Source organism: Xiphophorus maculatus, chromosome 6 (genome assembly GCF_002775205.1).
Source record: "Xiphophorus maculatus strain JP 163 A chromosome 6, X_maculatus-5.0-male, whole genome shotgun sequence".
Classification (NCBI taxonomy): domain Eukaryota; kingdom Metazoa; phylum Chordata; class Actinopteri; order Cyprinodontiformes; family Poeciliidae; genus Xiphophorus; species Xiphophorus maculatus.
In genome coordinates, this window is record NC_036448.1 from 9,153,829 (window position 1) to 9,180,072 (window position 26,244).

General features: G+C 37.2%; 1 protein-coding gene across 1 annotated transcript in view; it reads left to right on the plus strand.

Moving 5' to 3' along the window:
* Window positions 1-26,244, plus strand: part of pappa2 (pappalysin 2) — a 66,873-nt gene that overhangs the window by 35,920 nt on the left and 4,709 nt on the right. Inside the window, exons 15-26 of the mRNA XM_005797124.2 lie at window positions 1,332-1,442; window positions 4,464-4,599; window positions 4,763-4,937; window positions 5,362-5,427; window positions 5,503-5,599; window positions 6,729-6,906; window positions 8,255-8,468; window positions 10,995-11,163; window positions 11,251-11,383; window positions 12,114-12,235; window positions 15,151-15,222; window positions 25,182-25,280. Of these exons, the coding sequence (XP_005797181.1) occupies window positions 1,332-1,442; window positions 4,464-4,599; window positions 4,763-4,937; window positions 5,362-5,427; window positions 5,503-5,599; window positions 6,729-6,906; window positions 8,255-8,468; window positions 10,995-11,163; window positions 11,251-11,383; window positions 12,114-12,235; window positions 15,151-15,222; window positions 25,182-25,280 (1,572 nt within the window). The remainder of the gene's footprint in view (window positions 1-1,331; window positions 1,443-4,463; window positions 4,600-4,762; window positions 4,938-5,361; window positions 5,428-5,502; window positions 5,600-6,728; window positions 6,907-8,254; window positions 8,469-10,994; window positions 11,164-11,250; window positions 11,384-12,113; window positions 12,236-15,150; window positions 15,223-25,181; window positions 25,281-26,244) is intronic.

Here is a 26,244-nt window from a genome sequence, read left to right on the forward strand (position 1 = left end):
CTCCAAAATATTATTGAGGTTAGGTAAGTTTAACAGAGGTTCTGTTGAAGTAGCACACAAAAACAACCTCCAAGGTAGTTTTATCACAAAAGGATTATTGACCTCAGAGTTGGCAAAGAGGCAACGTTTTTGTACCACAGCGTTTGTAAAAGAAAAGAAATGCAATAAAGAACAGGAATCCAAGAGTTACGAATAAAGTCAGCATGACCTATCAAATCCTACCTTATAATAAAATGCCAAACCCTACTGAACTGTGATTTCTGTAACTGAGACTACTGACATGACGAACATTATTCCATTAACAGCTGAATATGAAATATAAACAAACGTCATTTTGGGCCCGGTTTGGATGGCGGATCAAATCTAGTAATATGAGCTCTGCAGCTAAATATCTGGCCAAGAATGTGAAACAAAAGTAGGCCCGCAGTAATTAAGACGGTAACATTGTGAATGAAACCTGGTTTAGCTGTGTTTGATAAAAAGTATTTGCTTATTTACAGAGCCTTGCAAAATCCTTTATGCCATTGAACCTTTACACGTTTAATCACTTAATCAATGTATTTTATTGGGACTTTATGGGATAAAGTGACTAAAAATTAGCACAAAATGGTGAGGTAGAAGGAAAATGATGAATTATTTTCTAAATTTCTTAAAAATAAACCTGAAATGTAACCTTAATCAACCCTTAGTATAACCCAGGAGAGTCATTTCGCTTCAGACGTCACACAATCATGTAGAGCCACTGTATACAGTTGGACTCTACAGTGGTTTCATAGATTTGATAGAGGAAATGAGGGAACAAACTGTATCATGAAGATCAAGGAATATAGCGGACAGGCTATGGATAAAGTTGGGGAGAAGTTTAAATCTGGGTAAGAATAAATAACTCAAGCTTTGAACAACTTATAGAACTGGAGAAACTAGATATCCAAAGCTCAAATGAGAGAATGTGTCAGTAGGACAACAAACAAACAAACAATACTAAAGGGCCTTTTTCTGTTAAGATCAATCAAAGTCTAAACATTCATTTAAGATAGTTTTAATACTTCACTTCTGAGTGAAATACTTTAGTACAAATTTATATTTGTTAAAATGTGTGTCTATTTTCTCTCAATGTCACAATTCAAGAATACTTTGCTTAACATTGATGTTTTTGGTTGTAAAGTGGCAAAATGTGAAAACATTCTGCGGGTAATGAATATATATGTACAAAGATCCGGGCTTCCAGTTGCAGAGGTTTGCAAACATACTCATTGAGAATAAGGGCATTTTAAGGCGAGTGAATAATTTGCTTATTTTCTCTTGTGTCTTATTCTGTCTTTTGTGTGAAGCTTTGTAGTTTTCAGCACCTGGAGGTGAACGACAAACACGGTGATGCCTGGTTCCCATGCACCGCCCAGTCTGACACAAATAACGGCCTGGAGCACTCTTACTGGATAAAGGTATGAGCATGTTACATGATTACCCATCCACTGAATAACTGTGGGTGGCTAATCTACCTCTAACAGCTTTCCACTGTTACAATAGACTGAAGGAATTGTTGGCTCAAACTTCTGTGCACGCACATATTTTTACAGTTCTAACAATTACATGATTCATACCATGCCTTAGTAACAATAATTGCATATTTTTCAGGTCAATGGTAAATCGCGGGTTCTAATGATGTGTAGATAATTAGCAGTCATGACTAACTCCCTACTTATTCTCTATTTACATTGTGTCCTTGTATTTCTTTGCTCAGAGGACATTAATCATCTGAATCCCTTTAGTAGCAATCACTGGCTTTGTATTAATAGTAAAAAAAAACCAAGTGTTATATAATTAACTCATTCTTCTTAATTAGAGAACAAAAAGTTTCCTCTGTTTTTCCAATATGGACAGATGAAAGAATAATTGTTACAAAAAGGATCAGAACTGGATCTTTAATCATAATATAGTTCGTCTTTATAATTAGAATCCCTTTATTAAATGCTGGGGGATAATAAATACATTACTAATGAATATGAATACTTCAAATATAATACAGATTTTTTTCTCATTAAAAAGGCATTAATGAATAAAAGGTACTTGTTATATAGACAGAAACTGATTGAACATCATGCTCAAGGTTTTATTCAGACAGTCCAGACCCTTGCAGACGTATTCCAACTCCTTGAAATTAAATTCAACAAACCTTGTTTTTCACTGTGCTAATGAGTCCAAAGCTTATTTTCTAGATGAGCCTCTGGCGTTAGTGTAGCTGCTGAGCTATCAGTTAGCTTTATGACGAAGCAGCAACAGAAAAGATGGAAATTCAAGCTTGTGAAATTGGCTAAAGGGGTTTGCAGTGGCTCAGATGTTCGGTTTAAATAGTAGTCCTCAGAGCTAACTCAAAGCTTTCTGAAAGTCCAGCACCTTCTTAATCAACAGCCATATATCAGACTGACTGAGGAAATGAGGAAAACAAGAAGCTACATGACTTGCTGTGATTCTAAGTACATCACAGGCAGGAGGAAAGACTGCAATTTGTGAAGGAAGTCATAAGAAGTCCTGTTTGTAGTTTGCCACAAGCCATGAGGGGACAAAGCAAACAGTTGGACAGAGATGCAGTCGCTGGATATAATGTGGCATAATTGAGTTGGTTCATGTAGATGAAATCGTTTATGAAACTATTTTCTAAATGATGGGGTGGACATATTTATTTTTATAAAGATCTGACTATGAGTATACAAGGCCTAAATCTTAGTCAACTGTGAGAATGAAAAGTCACAGTCAATATCTAAATGCAATTAAGAATCTATTACAAAACTTGAAATTTTATGTTCTTTTATCCTCTCCATTTAATATGGTCTATTTTGCAAGGAATTAGCAAAAATATGAATTTGTAGTTGTCCAAATCTGACAGAGATACAAAGAGTTTAAGATGTTATTGCAGTAAAAGTTCCACAAATCTTTGATGCTGGGAGACTGAATGCAAATGAATGCAAAAACCTTTGAGATCTTATTTGTAAGGTAACAGTAAAATAAAACAAACAAACTGAAAACCATGTATCATGTTATCACTTTTCTTTCATTTCACAGTTTTGGATCACTGTGAACTCTCACGACTTTGTCTGCTCTTCTCTGGACTGCAGGGTCCAGAGAAGAGACTGTTTATCCATTGTCTCATCATTTCCACTACTTTGTTGAATGCCTCCTCTTTCCACCACTGCTCTTTTTTTATGGAGGCCCTCTTTATCAGACACTTCCCTGGAGGCTCAAGGCCATCTTGAAAATCCTTTATTAGAGCACCTGTGTCTGCCAGCAGCTCTCCATGAAATATCTCCTTTTCCTTTAAGTACCTTCTGTCTGAAGGAGCTCCCTCGTCTAAAATTTCGGGTCTGGCTGTCTGAAGAGCATCCCTCAGCCTTTCACTCTCATCTTTCTCCACCAGCTCTATAAAAAGAAGCTGTCTCAATTAGCTGCGTTTGTTTGGAAGAACCTTTGCTTTTCTATGAGGCTCTTAACATTTTCTGAAAGTAATACGCTTACTGAATTCCTTTGAGGATGGCACACGAAGTCTGTTGACTTCAAAAGGATGAAACTCCATGGTGTTTTCAGAAAGAGGAGGATTAAAGTCAGTTTTAAAGTATTTCTGCCATATTATCTTGTAACTCAAAGTAATCTACACAGCTAGGAAACTTGATTTTGTTTGGCAAACCTCATTGTGTTGAAAGATCCAGTGATAACCTGCTCACACCAAACTGTCACGGCATAGTGACAGTTTCAACATATATGTAAAGAAAATATGTATTTTTTTTGTAAAAGTTACATACTGTAGCTTTAAAGCGAATGCATATACAGATGCATTCACCATTCATAAACACTATACATACTGTATATGCTTGTGTCATATTTCTACTTCAGGAAAACAGATACTTAAAACATACTTATTCTTAGTGTCAAATTTTATCAACTTACATAAGTCAAGTATCAATGACAAACATCCCATATTTACATTTAATTTAAAGGTATTGCTAGTAGGGCTGCACAATATATCTGGACATTCCAGCTTAATATATGTTAAGAGTTTTGAAGTTGTATTTTTCTTTCTAAAGTGATATTTAGCCAGTTGGACATAATCTCACGGCAGCAAGAGCTCACACGGGACATAAATGACATTGCCAAAAAGTCTAGAGGACACATAGAGTAGGAAGCACAGATTAGAAGGAGAGGAAATAAAAAGACAAGCATACATCACCTGATATCGTCATTGACATATTTACCAATATTATCACCATCAGGATTTTCTAATATTGTGAATCCCTCATCGCCTTGCCAATAAGGCTTTACTCATCTTTACCAGCAGTGCCAATAAATACGTTAATTTCTGCATAAATAATGAACATTAGACCCACATCTGATATTTTAACCAACCAATCAATTGCTAATGACTTATCTCTACATGGTTTTCTCATCCTGTTGTGGTTGTACCATTGGACCAGGTGGGGTTCCTCCATCCTGGTGTGGCTGCTTCTGTTATGGTTTACTTGGCCTCGGATGGTTCGTGGTCTGGGGAGTCATGGAGGAGGACAGTCACCATTCTCCTATCTGATGCAAACGGCAAAAATCACTCATTAGGTGCAGATCTTTATTTTAATTTTTTTTTTTGCATGCTGCATGTTACAGTTGAGCTGTTGTGTAAGTCTCCAAAGAGAAACCTTAATTATATTGTCTTCCTGGGATTAAAATCAAACCGAAGCATAAACCGGCACATTCATCTGAAATCCCTCCGTCTACCCAGGCACGCACGTCCCCTCATGCTACCGAAACCCACTGGTGGTGAATGTGACTCACGATCTCTCTCAGCCATTCTTCCTCACATCCACTGTTATCCTCCTCTTCTCGTCGCCCTCTGTGGCAGTGAGAGCGGTGGCTCTGAGGACCTCCTGCCACTTCAGCACCTTCGCCCTCACCGGGTGCGCATCAGAGGGTGGGCTCTCCCACTACTACCTACTTAACACACAAACACACACACAAAGAGTTGTTTCGTACACCTATTTGGAAAAAAAAATCAAAACTGTTCTAAAATATTTCAAATGTACAAATCCAATAAATACAGATAATTTTGCTTTCTTATATGTGAAAGAAAGCAAGCATTAGATATGTGAATATGAATCCTGGCTACAAAAAAAATCCAAAGCAGAAAGGTTTATGTAATACAATGCATGTATATCACCCTGTAGATATACATATATCCTTTTTATAGACCTGTTGTCCAGAACCATGGAGTTTCTGACTGATCTAATTTAAAGAGACAGAAGCAGGGCTAGAATGTTTTGTGCTTTTTCTGCTTCTCATTTCTCCACTTCTCTCTATGTCTTCCCTTCACCTCTGCAACAGTTGTCTGCGGCAGCCTTGTCAGATTGACAGCTGCAGTCCTCCACAGATGAAGCATGCCTCCATCAGGTAAAACATTGAACCTTTAGCGAGCTAAAACAACAAACACAAGGACTACCAACATACCGGTGTTCGTCTCTGTAGGTGTACAGGTGGAGGGGAAGCCTCCAGTTGCTCGGTGAAGTGTCACCGTGGTTACAGCATCACTGTCCTCAGTGGCAGGGGCACTCCACCACATCAGGTAAAATCCTTTAAATGTCTCCAGACTTCCAACTTATATATTCAGTCATCCATTTTGATATCAGCGAGTATTAGCTAGACTTTATTTTGCATCTAAATGCTGAACTGACCTAAGCCTGAAGCAGATGACGAAGGTTTTTAATGATTAGTTTGCAATATTTTATTTCTTTTCAACAATTTATGGTGGATCATTTGTTACAAAGCAATTTTGTCACTGGAAATCTGTTCTGTATCATTCTTTACACCATTTTTTTTTTACTTGACATTAAAGCGGGAATTCTCAAGGAAACAATTTATAAGAAGAAAAATATTATTTCTTGCTACTTCACATTGATTCCTCCAAACATATTTCTTGTTACTTAGTCTCAAACTCAATCTTTGTCTGCTCTGAGCAGAAAACTTGTCAACAGAAATCACTCATGACAGACGGTGTGTATTTTGGAATAGGGGTTTCTTTCATCATCAGTCAATGTTGATGTTAAACTCACTTCACTGTGGATGGTCACACTGGTGTTCAAACATCTTCTGGTCCTCAGCCTTTGAGGGTCCTAGAATCTTCTGGAACGTCTTACCCAGTTTCCTTTTTTTTGAGTTGACAGCTTGAGTCAGATGAATTAAACTTTAGTACAGATTTATGTTCCAAACCGCAATGATACCAAACACATATCAGACCTGGAATAGATAAAGCAGACTACTACTATACCTCAACTACACAGACTTAAAAGTAGTCTGTGCCGGGAAACCAACACACTTTATGTAAAGACGAGTGGTCAATATTTTGATCTCTTCAAATGTATTTGAAATTTTTCTGCAACTTCATAAGAAACATTTATCAACATATTGATGGGGGTTTATTTATGTAATTGAGCCTGAATGTATAATCCCTAGTGTGCCTAATTCATCTTTTTTATAATTCATCGAAGCTATTTATTATATAATTATTCCAACCTTTAAAAAGGAAATGGGTTTTTAAAAGCCCAAGATAAACAATCATTTGAATGATGAGTGAATAAACTTCTGCCTGAGACTGTGTTGCTTTTTCTGTACTTGGTTACTCGTTAGTTGTTTTTTTTTTTGTTTCTGAAGAGCAATTTTCTTCTTTCTTCATCGTTTTCTTTCTCCACTTCCAGAGAACCACAGAGCTAGAGTGTTTTCAGGGTTCCTGGGATCGTGTTGTCAGCTGTGAGCCTGTGGACTGTGGCCTTCCTGATCAGTCTCATGTTTATCATGCTATATTCAGCTGTCCTTGGGGAACAACCTTTGCCAAACAATGTTCCTTCACCTGTGGACCCCCAGCCATATTACAAGGTGACAGCAGGGTTTATTGCATGAATTCATAAATAGCTCTGAAATAGTTATTTTTATGATATTACAAGACATTTATTGTGATATATTGTAGTTAAAATTATGTCTTGTATTACTAAAATTCAGGGTAACCCCTGACAGAAATATGTACACAAAAGAGTTGATGTTGCAGTTCATCATCATGCAAGTATGTCATATTTTTAGGTTGAAGACAACTGTTTGTTTGTCTACTTTGTACTGCAGCTTCCAAAAAGCTTGAGCATAATAAATATGCAAACCCAAACCTGTCTGCTGCAGGGAAAAAGGTGTCATTTACAAACACTTTTAATTTATGGCTGGAAAGTCACTAGAACATGTTGCTCTTCAGAGCCATTTCTTACGTCAACAGAAGAACTTTATATTGCAATCCATAAATATGTAAAAATACTTACAATTTTGGCTTTTGGTTCAAGTAAACACATTTAAAGGTCATCGTGCATCATTTAGCAGGAATGTTTTCCAGATCAGCTTCTTATCAACAAAACAACCGCATGACTTTTACGTAGTTTGTGAAGTATATGTTGCCATGTTAAAGATCGAGTACATTTTATAGAGCCCATAAAAAAATTTCAACTTTAGATGTGTTAAAACACTCATGATTAATAAGGGCGAGGAAACAGACCTGAGCAATTATAATTCTACACGAAGTTAGCACACTTTGTTGGGTCAGAAGTCAATGACTGATTTTATTTTCTGAACTTTATTGAGTTGTTAATGTATAGCGCAGGGTACGTATGGGGATTAATGTGCTACAAAGTGCCAATATTTTCAGCACACCTTGGATGGTTATGATGTTTTTCAGTTTTTCTAAGCAACAACATTATGCTTTTTTTTCAAATAATGTAATGAAAGTCTCTTATTTTCTGTAATCTTAGTTAAAATAGCTGCTCTGATAGTCGCAAAACATCCCAGAAAACATGCAACGACTGTAACGGTTAAGAAAATTCCTTGTACTTGTACTGTATTTACATTTATTTTTCAAGTATTAAGGTAGTTCTGCGTGTAATTTTCTAAACTAAAATCAGTGAAGTTCAGCCTGTGACAGAAAGCATCAGGCAGGAAATTATTTTTGTCTACTTTACAAACAGATACGGTCATAAAATAAGTGGGAAAATGAATATAATATGACTACACATATAAAAACCACAAAAAACTTTACCAACCTGTGACAAAGGTTTAGAGGGAAACGTAGAAATAATAATACGATCACGTCTTCTTCTTCTGAGATCTTCCTCCTTTGGACATCCCATTTTGTTGAAATTATCCTCTTCCTGCTCCTCCTTCTCTCCATCTTTTCTTCTCCCATCCCCAGGTGACAGTGATAGGTTGGTGTGTTTAGAAGATGGGCTGTGGTCTTTCCCAGAGGCCTACTGCAAGATTGAGTGTCCGGAAGCGCCTAACATTCCCAGTGCCAGACTTCTCACAGAGGACTGTCTGGCTTCAGGACACGATGTCGGGTCCTTCTGCCGATACCGATGCAGCCCGGGCTTCTACGTGGTTGGGAGTCTCAAAAAGAAGAAACCAAAGTAGGTAGCTTGAGATGGAAGTCGGTTCAGGGTTTGGGGAGAATGCACTTTCACTTACGTGTTTTTTTTTTTCTATACACTTCATAATTTGTCTGAGATATATTTATCAGTTTCAAAAGCTGTATATTTTGTTTCAGAATTTTGGTAAAATTAAATAGAGTTAAGGCTTAATGACACTAACATTATTTTTGCAATATTCATTGCACACTGCATATTACAGTTATTGTTTTTGATTTACTAGGAGCAAACTTAAAACAAACAGTTCAAGGTATGGTATCTTTTTGAAGGTACGGTACAATTTAGTATTCTGTACTTGCCTAATAAGAAACATCCAACCAGATGTGCTTGCATGAAATTGCCATAAAACTATACATTTTATAGATTTCTTTTCATCACAGTTCTATTTAGCAATGTCAAAAGCCATTTCTTTTATGTATCATTTAATTGGTTGGTGCTTTTATGAGTTACTCCTTGCGTAAACAATTTTACAACCCATGATGCTTTATTAATCCAACATGTAACACTGAACATGAGCAATCATTAAACAGCCCTAAATGGCATTTTACATTTTTACTTTAAAAGGTAAACCATTATTAACGGATATTATAACACATATTTTTGCTTTGACACAGTGCAGACAGGAGATCTATTTTGCTGCTAAATGGGAACAGCCATGTTTTTGTTGTTAAATCACCAAAACTTTAATCCAACAGTCTTGACTTTGTTAAAATAAACCTCAAGGAATCTCAGCAGGCTTTTATTGCTGCATTTAATGGTGCGTTTCATATTCTATTTTGAACATGCGATGCAGCGTGGTGTTCATTCAGTCAACTTTTTCTCAGAATTTCACACACAACTTCAATTTATATTGAAAATTTAGAGCCTTGCAAAAATATTTAACCCTTTCAGCCTTGAATTCTTGTGTAATTTATTGGAATTTCATGTGACAGACCAATACAGCATGGGGCTTAGTGGGTATCACTGTTGCCTTGCAGCCTGTGTTCAAATCCTGGCCGGGGTTCTTTCACCCCATTCATGTGTGGGTTTTCTCTGAGTTCTTTGGCTTCCTCTCTAAGTCCAAAACCATGACTGTTTCTTTAACTGGTCTCTATAAATTGCCCTTATGTAAGAGAGTGTTTGTGCATATTTGGCAGTCATGTGTTGCCCTGTGATGAACTGGCAACCTGTTCAGGGCAGACCTGGGTGACAATGGTTCATGAGGTTCATCCTTTAACTGGTGGGTTGCCAGTTCGAGCCCCCACTTTGTCTGTCTCAGGCAAACGCAGTCAAAGCAGTAATTGAGCCAAAACTGTACTTAAATTATATACATTTTGCATTTAAGGTAAAAAAAAAAGCCCTCATTGTTTGTTAATATGTTCTACCCTGAACTTCTCTTGGGTCACCTAGTTCAAATTCTGTAAAGAAAATCTTCTATTAAGCACCTTTTGGTATCCAATTATTCATCAGTTAATCCAAAAAAAATTATCTACATTGTATTGATAAATCGAGCAGAAAAACCTGAGTGACAGTAAAGGAATGCTGCTATTGCATTTTAGGCAATAACATCGTCTATTTTCTTAACTTAAAAAAAAAATCAAATTATCTATTTGCATTTTTATGTATTTTTCATATTGTATAAAAAAAGGCTAAAATGTAAATCACAGTATGTGCCAACTTTTTATTTGATTGATCATCAAAATAATCGACAGAATAATTGATTACCAAATTAATCGTTAGTTACATCCCTACTCTGTACTTGATAAAGTGTTAATCACCTACTACCCAATTACCGCTGAAGTTAGGAACCAGTCCTTTGACGACAAGGATGGGTGGGTGGACCTTATTAATATTCACTAATTTGGAAGAGTGAATATAATCCAGCACTGATAATTTGAAGGTAATTAGTTGTGCTGGATTATAGTTAGAAATTGTGTGGTCAAAGCTGAAGAGGTTTATGTGAGCAAGTCGACCTACAAACCTGACACAGTTACAGAAGTTTGGTTACATGGAATAGCCCAAAATGTCAGCAGACTGGTGTCTTAAGCTTGTGCAAGAATATCCTGGGTTTATTTGACTCTAATGATAAAGTTTAAAAGTGAATTCTGGCAAATACAAAGGATATGTTTGTAAACTTCTGAATTGGAAAAAGGAAAAAAATAGCTAATGACTGATTCATTGGTCTGGCATTTAACTCCTAAAATAGCTTAGGTAATCCTAACTACCTAAGTGGTAGTTAAGTTTGTTGGTTGATGATGATATACATGGCATGGCAGATCTCCCAATCTGGTATAGACTAATTTTTAGATTTTCAGTGTATGTTTCCAAGTTATTTTGTCTACTCTTTTTTTCTTCTATACTTGCTATAACATTAATTACCCTTTGGAACCCAAATAAACCTGAACTGACCTAAAACAGGACAATTTTGGTTTGACTTCGAGTCAGACAGCAACAAAAATATATATGTGACTTTTTATAAAGTGCATGTAAATATTTAATTTCAAGAACATTTACTCTTGCTCTCTGTAGAAAGTACTTCAAATTGGAGTGCTTGGAGGACGGACAGTGGGAGGAAAATGCCTGTGAGCCAATATCCTGCCCAGCTCTTCCGGATGTCTTCCAGGGCATGTACACCTGCACCAATGGCCTGCGCTACAACACCCGCTGCACCCTGCAGTGCCCGGATGCCACAGAAATTGTAAACTACTTGTCTAGTCAGATGAAAAGCAAGTGTTGCTCTTTGTAGAGCATTAATTGTGTATTTTTGTGTCTTTGATTGTTCTAGAGTGAAATTCGCTGCACTAAGGATGGTAAGTGGACGGCAGAGTTTACTATGTGCTCCATGCTCCAGGGTTCATGCTCTGCTCCCCACAATCTCAACTATGTTGAGTACAGCTGTGACCAGGGGATGAATATTGGTGAGTCAAACCAGATCTTAAAGCTGCATGTGTTAATTATTACATAAATGCGCCTAAACAAATTAATTCCCTTCAAACAAATGGTTTCTTAAAAATCACTGTTTCCGGACTATATTTTTTGTTTTAGAACAGCATTTTGTCAATACTCAAGTACCTTTGTTCTGACACTTGAAGTACTTCCAGTTTCCTGAACAATTCCTGTTTCAGATTTTAAGTAATTATCCAGTACATGCTATAAAAACTTCGTCCAGATTCCATTATAAATATCAGGAGAAAGAAAAAGAAAATCCATGAAACATCTGGAAAGATAACTGTTTTGATAGACTGGGAGACAAGAAATTTTGTGCAGAATCATAAATCAGACCTGACAAAATCTGATATTTAAAATCAGGCTGGATTTAGAGTCTCATGGGCATCAAGAAGTCACTCCTCTTAGTGGGCCAGCAATAATAGTTGAGTTGAAGTTTGCTCTTTCAAGTGACCACAGAGTAAAACAAAAGGAAGGGCGATGGGGACGATGCCCCCTCCGGGTGGTAGGTCTTGTTGAGTTAAGTGAGATACTTAATTTTCTCTGAAGCATAGATTCATTGATATTTTTATTTAATTTATTTTTTACTCTATGAATTCTGATAATTTGTCAAGGTAACATACTTGGAGAATTACTAATTTTTTCGGCAGCATTATATGTTTTTGTACCTGAGGAGAACATGACCTGAAAAATGCTTTCCAGGCAATATGTGCTACCCTACATGTGTTGTTGCTCTGGACATGGTTCTGAATGACCCGGTGGTTCTGTCCAATGGTACTACACCTGGCACCTTGAAGCACTGGATGCAGCCTACCACAGTACAGGTGAGTCAGTTTTACTACTGAATCTAATTTTGTTAGCCTGTTAAAAACTGGCCTCTTGTTCTACGCTTTTCTTCGTACAGAGGGTCTGTGCGCTTTGCTATTGAGTAATTACAGCTTGGTGGAGGCGTGGTGTACATAAAGTGCAATTTTGATGCTATTGAAGCTAACTGGAAATCGCCTGCACTGTAAACAATCCTCCATTGTGAAGAGCAAAGTGCTGAGCTGAACAAATGTCTGGTAATGGTAATTCAATATGTTGGAAGCGTGACCAACACAAAACAAATGCTAACAATATCACTGTAACAATCAATACGAGCTAGGAATTGTTGCTCTTGATTTTCTTTTTTTGATATGTTAAACTTTTACATTTTTATTTTAAGCCTAAAAACACAAACTGTGTTGTTCTTACTCGGTTAATCTCCCATGGCCTCAGTAGCTCAAGCTAGAATTGGTCCATCTCCATATTGTGATATTTCTGACTTAGGCTATGCAGAATTTACATCCAGTGCATTTGGAAATAGATTTGTCCCAATGTTTACTTCATTCTATTTATCTTGAGGTTAATGATTTTGTTTTAAAGCAGAGGAGGAGAGGGAACAAAATGCTGTAAAAATCAGTAAACAAATCTGACCTAATTTGTGTCCAAGTATATTTTTCTTTATTTCCTAATGAAGCTGGAGATGGTAAAACAGCAGAGCTAGTAGCTTTTTACTGGTTTAAACAGCAATTATGGGATTGTGGTTTTGCTACCATTTGGAAACTTGTGATAATTATTACTAAACTGTGGTTGTTTTTGCCTGCTTGCTGCCAAGCAACTTATCCTGGATGCCATGAAAGTTGATCCACTGACAAACAGGTCTGACTTTCAAAACACTCATCAGAATGAATAATTCATGCAAACATCTGGTGCTCTGAACAACAGCAGCAGCGAGGAAACTGTGCTCAACCCTAACTTAACTTTACTGACAATTACCAAGTTTGTTCACAACATAGATAATGGAGGTGAGAGACAACAAACACAACATAAAATTATAAACTTTTTGTCCAACACAGAAAATGCATTTGATATCAACAACCACTGTGCATTTACGTTTAAGATGATTATTTTAATGTTGCAAGAGAAATCTATAAAGCCACTAGCAGATGTCTAACTAGTTCTCTCCCAGAATTAATTATTTAGCCCTGACTTCCTTATCTGTCCTTGTACCTGACCATACAGAGCTCTAGATGCTGCTTGAGGTCTACCCTCCTTCCACAACCCCCACTACTCCCAGGGCTAAAAAATTGGACGGGAACAAATGGATACATGCAAATATGTTTTATATCAGATATTAGATTTAATCCTAAAGAGTTTTCTTGAAAATACTTTAATTCCCCGGTGTGCCGGCTAATCACATCATAAAATCCATCTCGTGTGTGTAAATGCTTGTTTGATTTAGTTCAAGTGTTTTTGTATTACTGGAAATCATAGGGAGATAGCGTGGGTAAACGTTTCAGTTGACGTCAAGTCTTTTAGGAACTGCACACATCTCCAAAACATACAGTGTATACAAGTGTGCGAGAGAATGGAATGTCAGGTCCCGGGTCTGAGTTGCTGCGCTTGTTTTGCTCGAAAGGAGGATCGTGTTACCCAATATCATATCTGAGAAATCACTTCTGCGTTGATGTTGTTGCATACACTGCTTTGCTTTTGCCTCACTTTTGGGTGGTCAGTCAGCCAGCCAACCTGTTTGTCCTTCTGTGCCAAGGTTAAATACTTGCACTTGCACTTGAGGTCTGATTACTTACGCCATATCTTTGGCGCTGCTTAGCGATTTCAAGGCATTGTGTTATCTTGAAAACTTCAGAACCTGGTCTTTATTGCGATGTCAGGCTGCACAGGAAAGTCTCCGGGGAGGATCCAGTTTCCTTATCCATATTTACTAGTCAATCAATTGTCTACTAACCACCTTGTAATTTACTGGGGTCAAATAAATAACTCACATGACTGTATCCAGTCATGTGAGGTAAAATCTCTGCCTTACAAAAGTTCACAGCAAAAATGTGGGGTCTTTATTCAGTTGAATAATAACAACAATAATAATAAAAACATTGATCTTAATCAAGATTGTACCCAAGCTTTGTTAATTCCTCTGTGTTAAAGTCATATAACCAAGGCTGTGTTTGCTTACAGCACCTTGCAAAACTATTCAAACACTTTGTGCTGCCATCAAGACATTTATCTGAATACATAACTTCATAGGTTTGAATAAATAATTCTAAAAATGTTTCTATGTTATTAAAATGATCACAAGTTGTTTCGATAAACCAGCAATGCTTTATGTAAAATACTGAATATATGAAAAATGGATACTGGGAGTGGAGGTTCACATTCCAACAGAATAACCCTAAGCCTTTTGCCAGAGGGATTGTTTAGATCAAACCACATTCATGTGTTAGAACAGTCCAGTCCAAGTCAGGAATTTAACCCAATTTATAATTTTGCAGCAAAACTTCAAAATTGAATAAGGGGTGGTAAACGTATGCACTCTGCACTTTTCAGATTTCTAAAAAAGGTTTGTTCTATATCTTATTTATACAGTACTTTGTGTCAGTCAATCAAAATGCAACATATTATGAAAAATATTGCATTTTGTGGTAGGAACATGACAAAATGTCAAAAGTGTAAAGGAGCTTGCGAGGCACCATATCTACCAATAGCTATTCCAATACAGATATTATAGTACTGCTTGTACTGTAGTAAATCCTTGTTTTTAGCTGTATGTCATTCCCTATTAATGCCTCTGGTTGTAACTGTGAGCATCAACATGACAGAAAATTATGTGGACATGTGCTGGTGATTAAATGTTGTGTTGTTCTCCATAGCGAACCCTTTTAACAAATACATTTATACGCATGTGGATTTTTTTTTTTAGAGCATAATCTGCACCGGGATGATGAAGTGGTATCCTGACCCTGAAAACATCCACTGTATCCAGTCATGTGAGGTAAGAGCAACAATAGAGGAGGTTTTGGACGAACAAAATCCTTTTTTTTTCTTTTAAACTATTCATTTGCCCACAAAGGCCAACACTGACAGAAAACAATGTTCCATCCAAATTTCAGTCTCACCGAGGTTTTAAGCTCACAACAGTATCTGTTTTAGAATAGGCTGATATTGTTTTGCCAAACACAATGATTCACGGGAGTGAAGTGTGCCTGAATTAGCATTTTTATCTTCTCCTTGTCAGAGATGGGATATTTATAGAGACCCGAAAAGTGGAAAACGAAAATGCAATAAAAAAAGAGACTACTTTTCATTTTTCTTGCATCTATCCACAGTAATGTGGAATTTATTATTTAATAAGTTAGATTGTCAGTTTCTTTGTTTACCTTTTCCTGCTCTCTTCATACTGTTATGTAGAGTTTTTTCTCCTTTGTACAAATAAGCCACTTTTAGGAATAACCTCATTAGATGTTGTGGCTCAGCCAGGCTCTTCCAGTAATACCAAACATGAGGCAAAACACGCTCCATTCTTGTTGTCATCACTACTTAAAATACCGGAGCCAGTGTGCAACTTGGTTCATATTTCACAAAGAGAAATCTCATGCTGAAACCGATACCCTCGCACTGCACTTCGCAAAAATCCTTTTAAAATATATCCAAAGAGCCTTTCTTCCAGAGAGTCTAGCCTTTCCAAATGTTGCCTTTGCCTGCCAAGCCTAATGAGTTATCTGATAAAAGAAAATGAATCGATTACTGGATTAGGTTAGATTTAAATTAATCATTCATCATGACGCAATGTTTTTAAATCTCTATGTTTTGGTTTAGGTAGTGTCAGTGTTGTGTATGCTGGAGCTCCTCTATAGGGAAAAGGATAACCTCCTGTTGTGTGACTCTGGTTTCTAAGAAATGTTTGGATATTTCTAGGAAAATCATTTTTCAAAAGTCTGGGAAATGGGTGACAAAACTTGAGTACTTCGAGTAATCCAACTCTTTCTTTTGTTTGCCAATCTGTCCGTTCGTCCATCCACCCTTTTTTACATGTTCATTCGTCCTTCTACACGTCCACCTATCCGTCTCTATTTCAGTTCACCCAGCCTGTCCATCCATCCAGTTTACCTCCCCTCCATCAATCAATCCCTTTATTCATTAGTCCATCTGTCTATTAATCTGTTAATCTGCCCAGCTGTCCTTCCGTCTATCAGTCCTCACTATTTTGGGATTTTCTCCTAAAACTTGCACAGTAAAGTTGAAACTGGGTTTGAGAATAAATTAACTATTTGCTGGGGAAAAATAGTGTTACAGGAATATTTTTGTAAGAATAAAGGTACATAAAGCCAATTTGAATTCAGTATATCAAGTGACATCAGTGAACATTTGCCCAAGTTACTAAGCGAGGAAAGCACCTCCATCCACTCTACTGCTGAACAAGGAGCTCACCAGGCTGCTCACTTCCTGGAATGAAGCACCAATCTATGTATTACAGGTCATTTTAAATATAGATCAGTAATTTTATGCTGTTATTTTATTTGTACTATATTGTTAAAATAAACTTATCAATAAATCAAACTACTCAGCTTCTTGAGTTGGAAAACATTTTTTTATAGGTACTTTATTAAATATAAAAGTTTTTTTTTGGGTTAGAAGTGAAATGAATTTAATGACACATTATTTTTTTCCTCTCAATATTTTCATGAGCAGGATAGAAATCACGCTTATGCAACATACAGACGTATATCACTGTTAGCAGATCCTTCTGTAGAAACAGCAGGTGTATAAGTAGTATTCTGAGTTAAGCGCTGAAATTAAATAAGGACATTTGACCCTGAAATCTGAATCAAAGCCTAAAATCAGAACGGTATTAAAGAACAAAAATATTTTAATTTTGAATGTTCTGTTGCCCATAAGTTTCACGTGAAGCCTCTGACTTCTTTTTGACAGAATCTGTAACATTTGCTTATCACGCCTTTTAACAGTGACATTTTAGCAGTAAGTGTAAATCATCTGAAATCATAAATCCAGGTAGTTTTGATTTGACATTCATCGTCTGGGTTCAGAGAAGGCTGAAGCTACGAATGGAACACATAAACTGTTGATGTCTCACGGCATTAAAATATTCGTCATACCTGCCAGCTCTACATTTTCCCTTCAACCTTCCCATGAATGTTGCTAGGCAAAACAATTGCTTAAAACCCACTCCTCCTTTATAGCTCCGTAAATTATACCGGACCACATGTGTTGCATGCGATCTGTGCCAGATCTCATCCAGATGCCATTGCTCCCTCTCCTTCTCTTGCTGTGTGTCTGGATCCACGTTGATAGTGTGAGTCAGCTCAGACTTCTTATCGGTCTTTGTGCGGCAGCCAGAATTTGAAAAAGCTCGACCTCTTAGAAACGGGCGTATCAGAGAGAAAAACAACAAAAAAAAAAAACACAACAACATTTGTTTTGATCCAAGAAGTGTCTTTGAAAATGTGTCTCGACAATTGGAGCAAAACAGTGCAACACGAGAGTAACGGTGAGCCAATTAAATGCATCAGCTTCGGCATCATTTGACAAGAGGCATTTTGGCAGAGGAGGTGGATAGATGGTTGGTTGCCGCTCGGTTGATAGTCGCTGTGCTGACACCTTCATCACATCGTGGAGCCCTTTAAAGTGACACTGACATCTGAATTCAATTACAGCTAAGGAAATATTGAAGCACAGAGTGAAGCAGAATTACTCTGTCCGATTCACCTGGCAAACCTTGGCTCTGTATTTAAGTGTTTGTTTTAATTCTACTAATTTACTCAGATTCAAATAAGTTGCTATAAAAGGTTTTTAAAAAAGGCTTATCTCAAAGCAGTCAGAATAATACATTTAATAAATAGTAGTGCTGTGTTCAGAGCATTTATTACAATAGAAGAAGCCCAGTACTTTGCTGGCTACTTCTGGCCACATTTTTTCTTTGGACTACTATGATTATGTAAATACCTCACCAAAAGACTGCCAATGTGTGTTTTGTCCTGTTCCTCCCTGCGAAAAGAGATTTAACTGCAGTAACCACCATAAGTATAACACCAAAATGCTGCTGTTGTTTTTTTAAGTTGTGTTTCTTGAATAGGCTGTTTACGGATGGCACAGCATGTTTTAATACAAAGGTAGCAACTGCCAAAGGAGTAGTAGAGGGCAGTTACATACCTTTTTAAATTGTAACCACATATTTGCGTCATCTGTTTAACCAGATTTTTGTTCCAATATGTGGCACATTTTGGCAGTGTGATCTAGACTGTTTTCTTTTCCCGCCCAGAGCCTAATATCCCAAAATCGTCTATGTTAGTCTGTAGTGTGCATTTCAACTGTGGGCAACAACGCTGGGTTGTTTATATAAATCACATCTGCTGATGCTGAAAGGGGCTGTCCTACTGTAGGAGTGTTGCTGCTTCAGTAATAAAACAAAGTCCAACCTAGAAGTCCAATTATTTACAATACAACTTTCTAAATTGGTCTTGCATTCAGCTTCTGTCATCTGGATAGGAAGGTGACTAATCACAGCAACAGCAGAGACCAGGATCAAAACTGTGAAATCAGACTAAAACAACATTATTCTGTGATTATTTCGGTCCGATTATTTGAGTTATGGTTTGAAAGCAAAATAAAATCAGTCCAAGCTTTGTAAAATGTGCAGCTAGCATTGATTTTTATTGAACTCCACTAGTCCTGACCACCACGTGTCATAATGATTTTTTTTTTCCCATTGCAAAATGTATAAACTGTTACTCTGTCAGAGTGATTACACTTTTTAACATCTCTAGAGTAACTCCAAAAGAATTTGACTGACACAAACTTCCGTGTTTCTTTCCAGAGCGCAACAGTAATCGGAAATTACGTTGCTTTTTTCCAACCTAATATCCATTAATGATCCATGGAGATAATGGTGGATTTTATTTCCAAGCTCCAACTTAAAGAATTTAAAACCCTAAATTAATTCCTTTTAAGGATTTGTTCCACACCACAGATGTCCAAAAAAAAGTTGGCTGCTTAAAATCTACTAAAGTTAAATGAACAAAAAGTGTATGGAAGTTTAAAGTGATGACTGAAACAGGACACGGAGGAAAATTAAGCCATTCTGAAATGCTTATAGAGGGAAAACACTATAAAATTCCAACCCGATATCACAGCCTGAATAAAAAGGAAAAAAAGCTCTTCCTCCCTGCCAGAGCCTTTTTCTGGGTAAATTCCTACCTGAATAATCTGATTATACCTTGGTAGATGCAGCGGAAAAGAAGGGAGGCAAAGAGGGATTCAAGAAAGTTATCCTGGCTCCCAGAAAAGATTCCTCCAGTCAAAGCATGTCTATAGATCATAAAGATTTCTAATTAAAGCCACAGATCACAAGTGAGTGAATTAGGTTTATAAGCCCTGATTTATTGTGTTAACTAAGGTTAATCTGGAATGTTCCTGTGCACAGAAAAGAGTTAGTGTGCATTTTATAATAAAGTTTGTAATAAAAAAAACAATGCAGGTGTGGGATTACAACCAACAAAGAAAATAGGTTTAAGAGTGATCATCGTCATAGAGACAATCAACCATGCACACAGTGAATAACCTAAACATAAATCCCACTCAGCATTTTTCTTAAGTGGTTTCCATGAAGTCTAGCATTTAATTTGATGTTTAGTTCTGTAGTTGTGCTAACACTCAACAAGCTCCTCAAGTTTCGCCTTAATTGCGCTTATCAAGCTGAGCTGCATGGTTCAAGTCTCAACTCCCCCATTGAAAATTACTGATGCGTTGCAAAGGCGAGCAAAGCTTAATCTTTAACTTAAATGATATTTCTACATGTCTCTGTTCATTAAGTGTTTCATATATTTTAATCTTTTTAGCTTTCTTTCTATCCAGCAACCCAATGGGATCCTGTTTTGTTATAAATATCTAAGTTTAATAATGTGTAAGGTAGTTTGTTTAATATTTAATAAAAATTACACAAAAACTGTTAAAATATTATGATGTGCTTTTTTTTTTAAAGCCCTTTGTGTTGTAGAATGGCTCGCTGAGAAAACTCAGGGTGTTTTTTATTATCAATTAATTGTTAGGCGATCGATAAAATCTGTCAACTTTAGATTAACTTATTAACCGGTAACCTGCATCTCTAATTTCTACAAATATATAGAAACCTGGACTCATTGTCTTTGAAATGTGTTTAAGAGAAGTGAATACTTTTTCAAGATGGAAAATTCTCTCCGTCATAAGCGCACACACCTCTGCACACAGTTTGACAAAATAATAATAAAAAATAGGCTCTTTATCATGTAGGGAATAGCAAAAGGGAAAACTATTTATTATTATTATTATTATTATTATTATTATTATTATTATTATTATTATTATTATTATGACAATGACACGTGATGGCTTGATTCCATTGCTGGAAGCAACTTGACACAATGTCTGCTGCATAAAGAATGATAGCAATTCTTGGTAGGAAGAAACATATAGAATATATCACCGGTGGAGTGTTCAATAGAATTCCGATTAATGTTTTGCAATCTTTTGACAGGTGATGATGATAGAGCATATTCTTCTTGAAAGAAACGGCACTGAGAAGAGGACTGCTTATGAAAACTAGATGTGAGGTTGGCTGCTGCTTTTGTCTCTGGTTGGAGGGGAGTTATTGTGAAAAGATCGCACAGAAACCAGCTGGCCTGCTGCGTGCAGTTCCCTGTAGCGGCATCACTCTTCACAGTTCTGTGCTTGCCTGTGTGATATGGAGGGCTGGCGGTGGCAAAATTACAGAAGTAAAAATATCATAAAACACACACACACCTTAATTAATTAGCTAATCAATTAACTACATGTATAATAAAACGATTAGAAACATCATTGATTCACTACTAAATTCTTTACTACGGTACATTAAATGATCAAATACATCAATACATTACATTAAGAAAAATGCAATAAAACAATTAAATGAAATAATTAAATCCATCTTTTTAAATAATGAACTTAAACAATAAAATGTCCTTTTAAAGAAAACTTTTATTTTAAAATATATTTAATTATTTTGTCGTGTTTTCATTTATTTCATAGCTCCTGTGTGAGCGCAGTTATAAAGTAATTTAAATGATCAAACCTAGTCATCAGAGTCAGTGGACTTAAGTTGATCCTGTGAAATCGATTGCTTTGGTTTGGTGTCTGTTTCATGTTGCGTTCAAACGTGGCTTCTCTGACACTGCAGGACTTGAATGCTCTTTGTCCTGAACTGATGATGCGTTCTAGACCAAGCCATGGATTTAAAAGTTGGAGTTTGTAGTAGATGAATTAGAACAGTTTATCAAAGTCATTGGAATTATTTCTGCTCTCTGAAACCACCTTGAGCCCAGAGTGATTGCAAATTTACAAGAAGTACTTCAGCTGTTCTCCACCACACTACTTGAAACACTTTCCAGGTATTGCATCAAATTCTGTGACCAATCCTCTTCTGTGACCGCAGAGAGCGATTGCATGCATTTATTTGCATGTAAGTATTAAAGAGGTCTGACTTTGTGGAGTTCGCCTCAAAGCTTCGTCAATAAAATGCCCTGCCTCTCATAGCAACTCTGGACAACTTTTTGAAGTTCTTCCGTCTTTGACTTTGAGATTCAGAAGGCGCATATTCTTCTTGTTTGCTGGAGTTTAAAAAACAACTAGATGCATTACTGCCATCCAGTTTAAGGAAGGTGGAACAAATTTTACCCAGAAAAAAAAAGAGTAAAACTTCCTTTCAAACAAATAACTTTATGTCGAAAAAAAAAATCTAGTTTCTAGAATCTAATCTATTTAGTGAGAGATTATTTGAGGTAGTAACTTGGATAGTGCTTAGCTGCTAATGCTAGCATTTAGTCAGAAACAGGGCGATTAAGTAGATTTATTTATGCAGTAGATATTTACTTAGGAAATGTAGGGGATTTACATCAAATCAGGAAATCTGCAGAAATCTTTTCAGCAGCAGCTTCTTTCCATCTTCACCAGTTGCCTCTTTAAAATGTCCCCATCTGCTCACTAAACACAACCAAAAGTATATTTTTCCTTTATCTTCTGCATTTATTTTAAAATTATTGTAGAAAGAAAAGTTTTTAAAAGCCTTTCATCATCAAAATACATGCACTTTGGGGGTTCTGTGGTGGCGCAGGGGGCAGAGGGCAACTCGTGTATATAGGCCTTAGTCCTCGTGCCTGTAGTTGCAGATTCGATTCCCGGCCTGGCAATATTTGCCGCATGTCTTCCCCCTCTCTCATAACCCTCTTTCCTGTCAAACTACTTTCAAATAAAGGCCACTAAAGCCAACAAAACCTTAAAAAAAATACATGCACTTTAAATATGTGTGCAACTGACGACAAAGCCAAGCACAGCACATCTACGAACTGCCAGTCACCAGAAATCATTGACAAAATGTAACAGATATTGAATGTATCTCTGCTTATTTATAAAGTGCTAGTATCAGGTCAGCTAAATAAGATGTGAAAAGGCTCCTGTACTTAATATACTCTGAGTAAATTGATTTATGATATTGCTCACGCAGGCTGGCTAAAATCAGAAAATATTCTGCATCTTCCCAAACACACAGACTGCAGTTTGAAGGCACTCAAGGTCTCACGTCATTAATCAGTATACTCAATGTAATGTTTTCATGCACTTTAGATTTTTCATACATAACATCTCACTGTCTAAAGGACCACCACAGGAAGCATCGAGCTACATACTAATCAATCTTAAGCATCGCAGTTGGCAACTGTCTCCTCTTAAATACTCTGGGACCGCAGCTTTAGTTTATTCTTCCCTGCAGCAGCTTTAAGAGACCGGACAAAGTTAACAGTCTACCTGATTATTTGTTTCTGGAATTTCCTTCTGAAAAATGGGCCCTTGGACTATAAAGACAAAACATCAAGTTCTAACAGTTCTGTTTGAGAGCTTTACAGATACTTTATTCCAAGATAAACTCAACTCCTCTGAGGGAGTTTATAATATACATTTAATGAAATAATTTGCCCTAAAAGGTGGAAAAGACACAGTGCCTCTTAGTAGTCTTAGTGTTTACTTACACTAAGACTACTGCATTTAAACAATGTGGAAAAACCCAGATGATACAGTAAATACCTTTGTGTGGTTCTAATAGGTTAACTTCCAACTTTTTGAGTTAGATGGAGGCAAACGTGTTAGTCTAACACTTCAAACACGCTGCCGCCTTGAGTGACATCATAGGAAAATCTAAATAAATATGCCAAGGAATCATTAGAAGTCTGAGTCATCCGTAGGAACAATTCCCAGATGCCAGAAGGTGCCACATTCATCTGTTCAAATGTAAAATATGCAAGAACAAACACCACTGAAATGTCCACCGATCATGCCGCTCAGGGAGGAGACAAGTTCTGTGCCAAAGATGTGCATGAGTTTTGGTGTTGAATGTATATTATATCAACCAAATACCCAAGCAATTCACAATAGTCCGTTTCTTACCACCTTCCATTTAAGGCTTGGCTTTTACGAATCACACATTAATCTTCAACTATCCCTGAGCCCTTTTTCCTCTTCAATAAAACCCTCAAAGACGATTATTAGCTAAAAAATTTAGCGAAGAGCTTCTCCTTAATGGATTAAATCCGCTTTCCCCTCTGTCTCTATTATATTGATGATCTCAGCTCGACCCAAATGTGTCCTGCTCAAACATTAAAAATGAAAAATGATAAGATTTTCAAATAGTCAACAATTTACAATGCAGATATACAAAATAAATATGGCATTGGTGTTTTTACAGCTCAAAATATAAACCATCTGGCCTGGATATTGACTTTACAGGGTACACAGCGATCCACCAAGGTACTACACTACAATTCTGCTAACAAGCAGCCTTGACTGTTTTACTGAACGGCAAATAAGGCCAGGAGATATTGAAGGATGGCTGCAGAATATATGAGGAGGCCAAGCCAAAAATATCAACTCGAGATCCCGGCAGTTCTGCTGGAAGAATTTTATACAGACCTTTGTGGCCTGAAAGCTATAATTCATCCATGCTACCACTTTCCTTAAGATCTTCAGAGGACGGATAAATGTTGGAGATATACTTGGGATTTAAGGGGTGACTATATTTCCTTTTACAACATCCTCCACGGTTATTGGCATCCCGGCAGAGGCCGTACCAAAGGTAAGTGGCTATGCTGGGTCTGGACATGATAAAGCAGTAGATGACATAACCCAAAATATCACTGACTTTTCAAAACCTCTCACTAGCCCTCAAGCAACTTGGAATCTGTGCTTTTTCACTCTTCCTCTAGACTTTGGGACCTTGATTTCCAAGTTGACCTGAACGTTTGGTTTATGAAAGGCAAGAAAAGGATGTAAAGTACCAAACATAAACACTTATGTGACTCTGTGTAATCTGTATGCAGTAGGATCAAACCCAATATTACCGATCAAAGAAAAATAATTTTGTAGAGTAATGCAACTTCAACATGCAGCACTTCTTTATTGTTTGTGACTACATCTACTGTTGCAGTGAAAAAAATGATTTTTTTGTTTTACTGCCAGACTTAAAGCTACTTTTATTGGATTTACGTCAATCGCTGCAACTTGGTTTACTTTGCTTAGGAAATCAGATTTTTTGTTGAACAAACATCCAGGTCTGGACAGAGGTCACTGTTTGTTTTTCATTGGCCACCCTGTTAAAGCCACCGTTAAACTCACAACAGATTTTCAGATATTTCTAATTATGCAGCTTGGATCAGACTTGAAATACTCTGCGTTTATTTTGATCTGTCTTGCTGACATTTTGTCCCAAACAACTTAATTGTATGACGATGTGAGCAACTTTGAGAAAATCTGTTTCCTTGTAAAGTCTTGAGTCATGGTTTCATCTTCTGCCCTCCCAGCTTTTTGTGCTGTGTGAGGGGGGAATGACAGTTTGCAGGAAGATTGTCTCCTGATTCTTGTTTTTCTCCTGTTTAGCCTTTCGGAGGGGACGGCTGGTGCGACACCATCAACAACCGGGCCTACTGCCAGTACGACGGAGGAGACTGCTGCTCGTCCACGCTCTCCACCCGAAAGGTATCAATTTCCCTCCCTTTTAACGCTGTCAGATGTGTTTTCCATCAGATTCTTTGGACGCAGTTTAGTATTCTGGAATCATTCTGAAGCTTAGATGCTTAAGCTGCATTCAGACTCAGATTCTTCCTGTTTACAGTTGTAGAAAAGAGTTGGTTTTGGCAGGAGTGCTGTGCTGCGGTGCAGGAGACCTCTGCTAAGCAAATAAACACAGATTCATGTTAGTTTCCTTTCTCCTTTTAGTAGCTGTGGCTGTTTGGTCTGTTTAATGTGCTCAGAAACAACAGAGCAGACTTGCTCACATTGTAAAAACACAAGTTTGCACCTATATACAACTCCCTGCTTCTGATTTTTCTCTCATTAAAAGCTGCATAAGGAATCTAAGAGATATGAACTGACTGTAGAAGGTTTCCTTTATGGTTCTGGCATAATACGTTTTAGGAAATCACTGGATGTTTACTCACTAAAGAAAGTATCTCATTGCAGTAATTGTGCTAAATGGCTACTGCACCTATTGGGTGGCTAAGAGAAATGGTATGAATAATAATGAGTGAGTCCAGGTGAAGCAGCGCAGGAAACCACAAGCCATTTGTTCCCTCAGCTGCCCCTGGATAAACACATTTTTCTTCCTATTTTTCCATGCTTTCATGACAACGTCTCTCCCATGTGGACATTAGGGAAGTCCACCCTCCTCCCCCAATACTTCTTTTTAAATATACCCCCTCTTTGGCTACTGTACAACCACATATTCCCTTATTCGGGGGGCCCTGACCGTTAATTCGTACGGCCTACAGTTGGCCGAACCTCCGCTGTCTCCTTCATGTCCGCAGCACGCCATGACTCACTGGCAGCTCCTTCCTCAGCCGAGCAGGAGTTCACCGAGTCTGTAGCTGCCGTCATAATAAATGAGTTGCCAGACTGCCACTAACTGCTTTTATTTTACTGGAGTACAGAGCGGGAGGTGGTA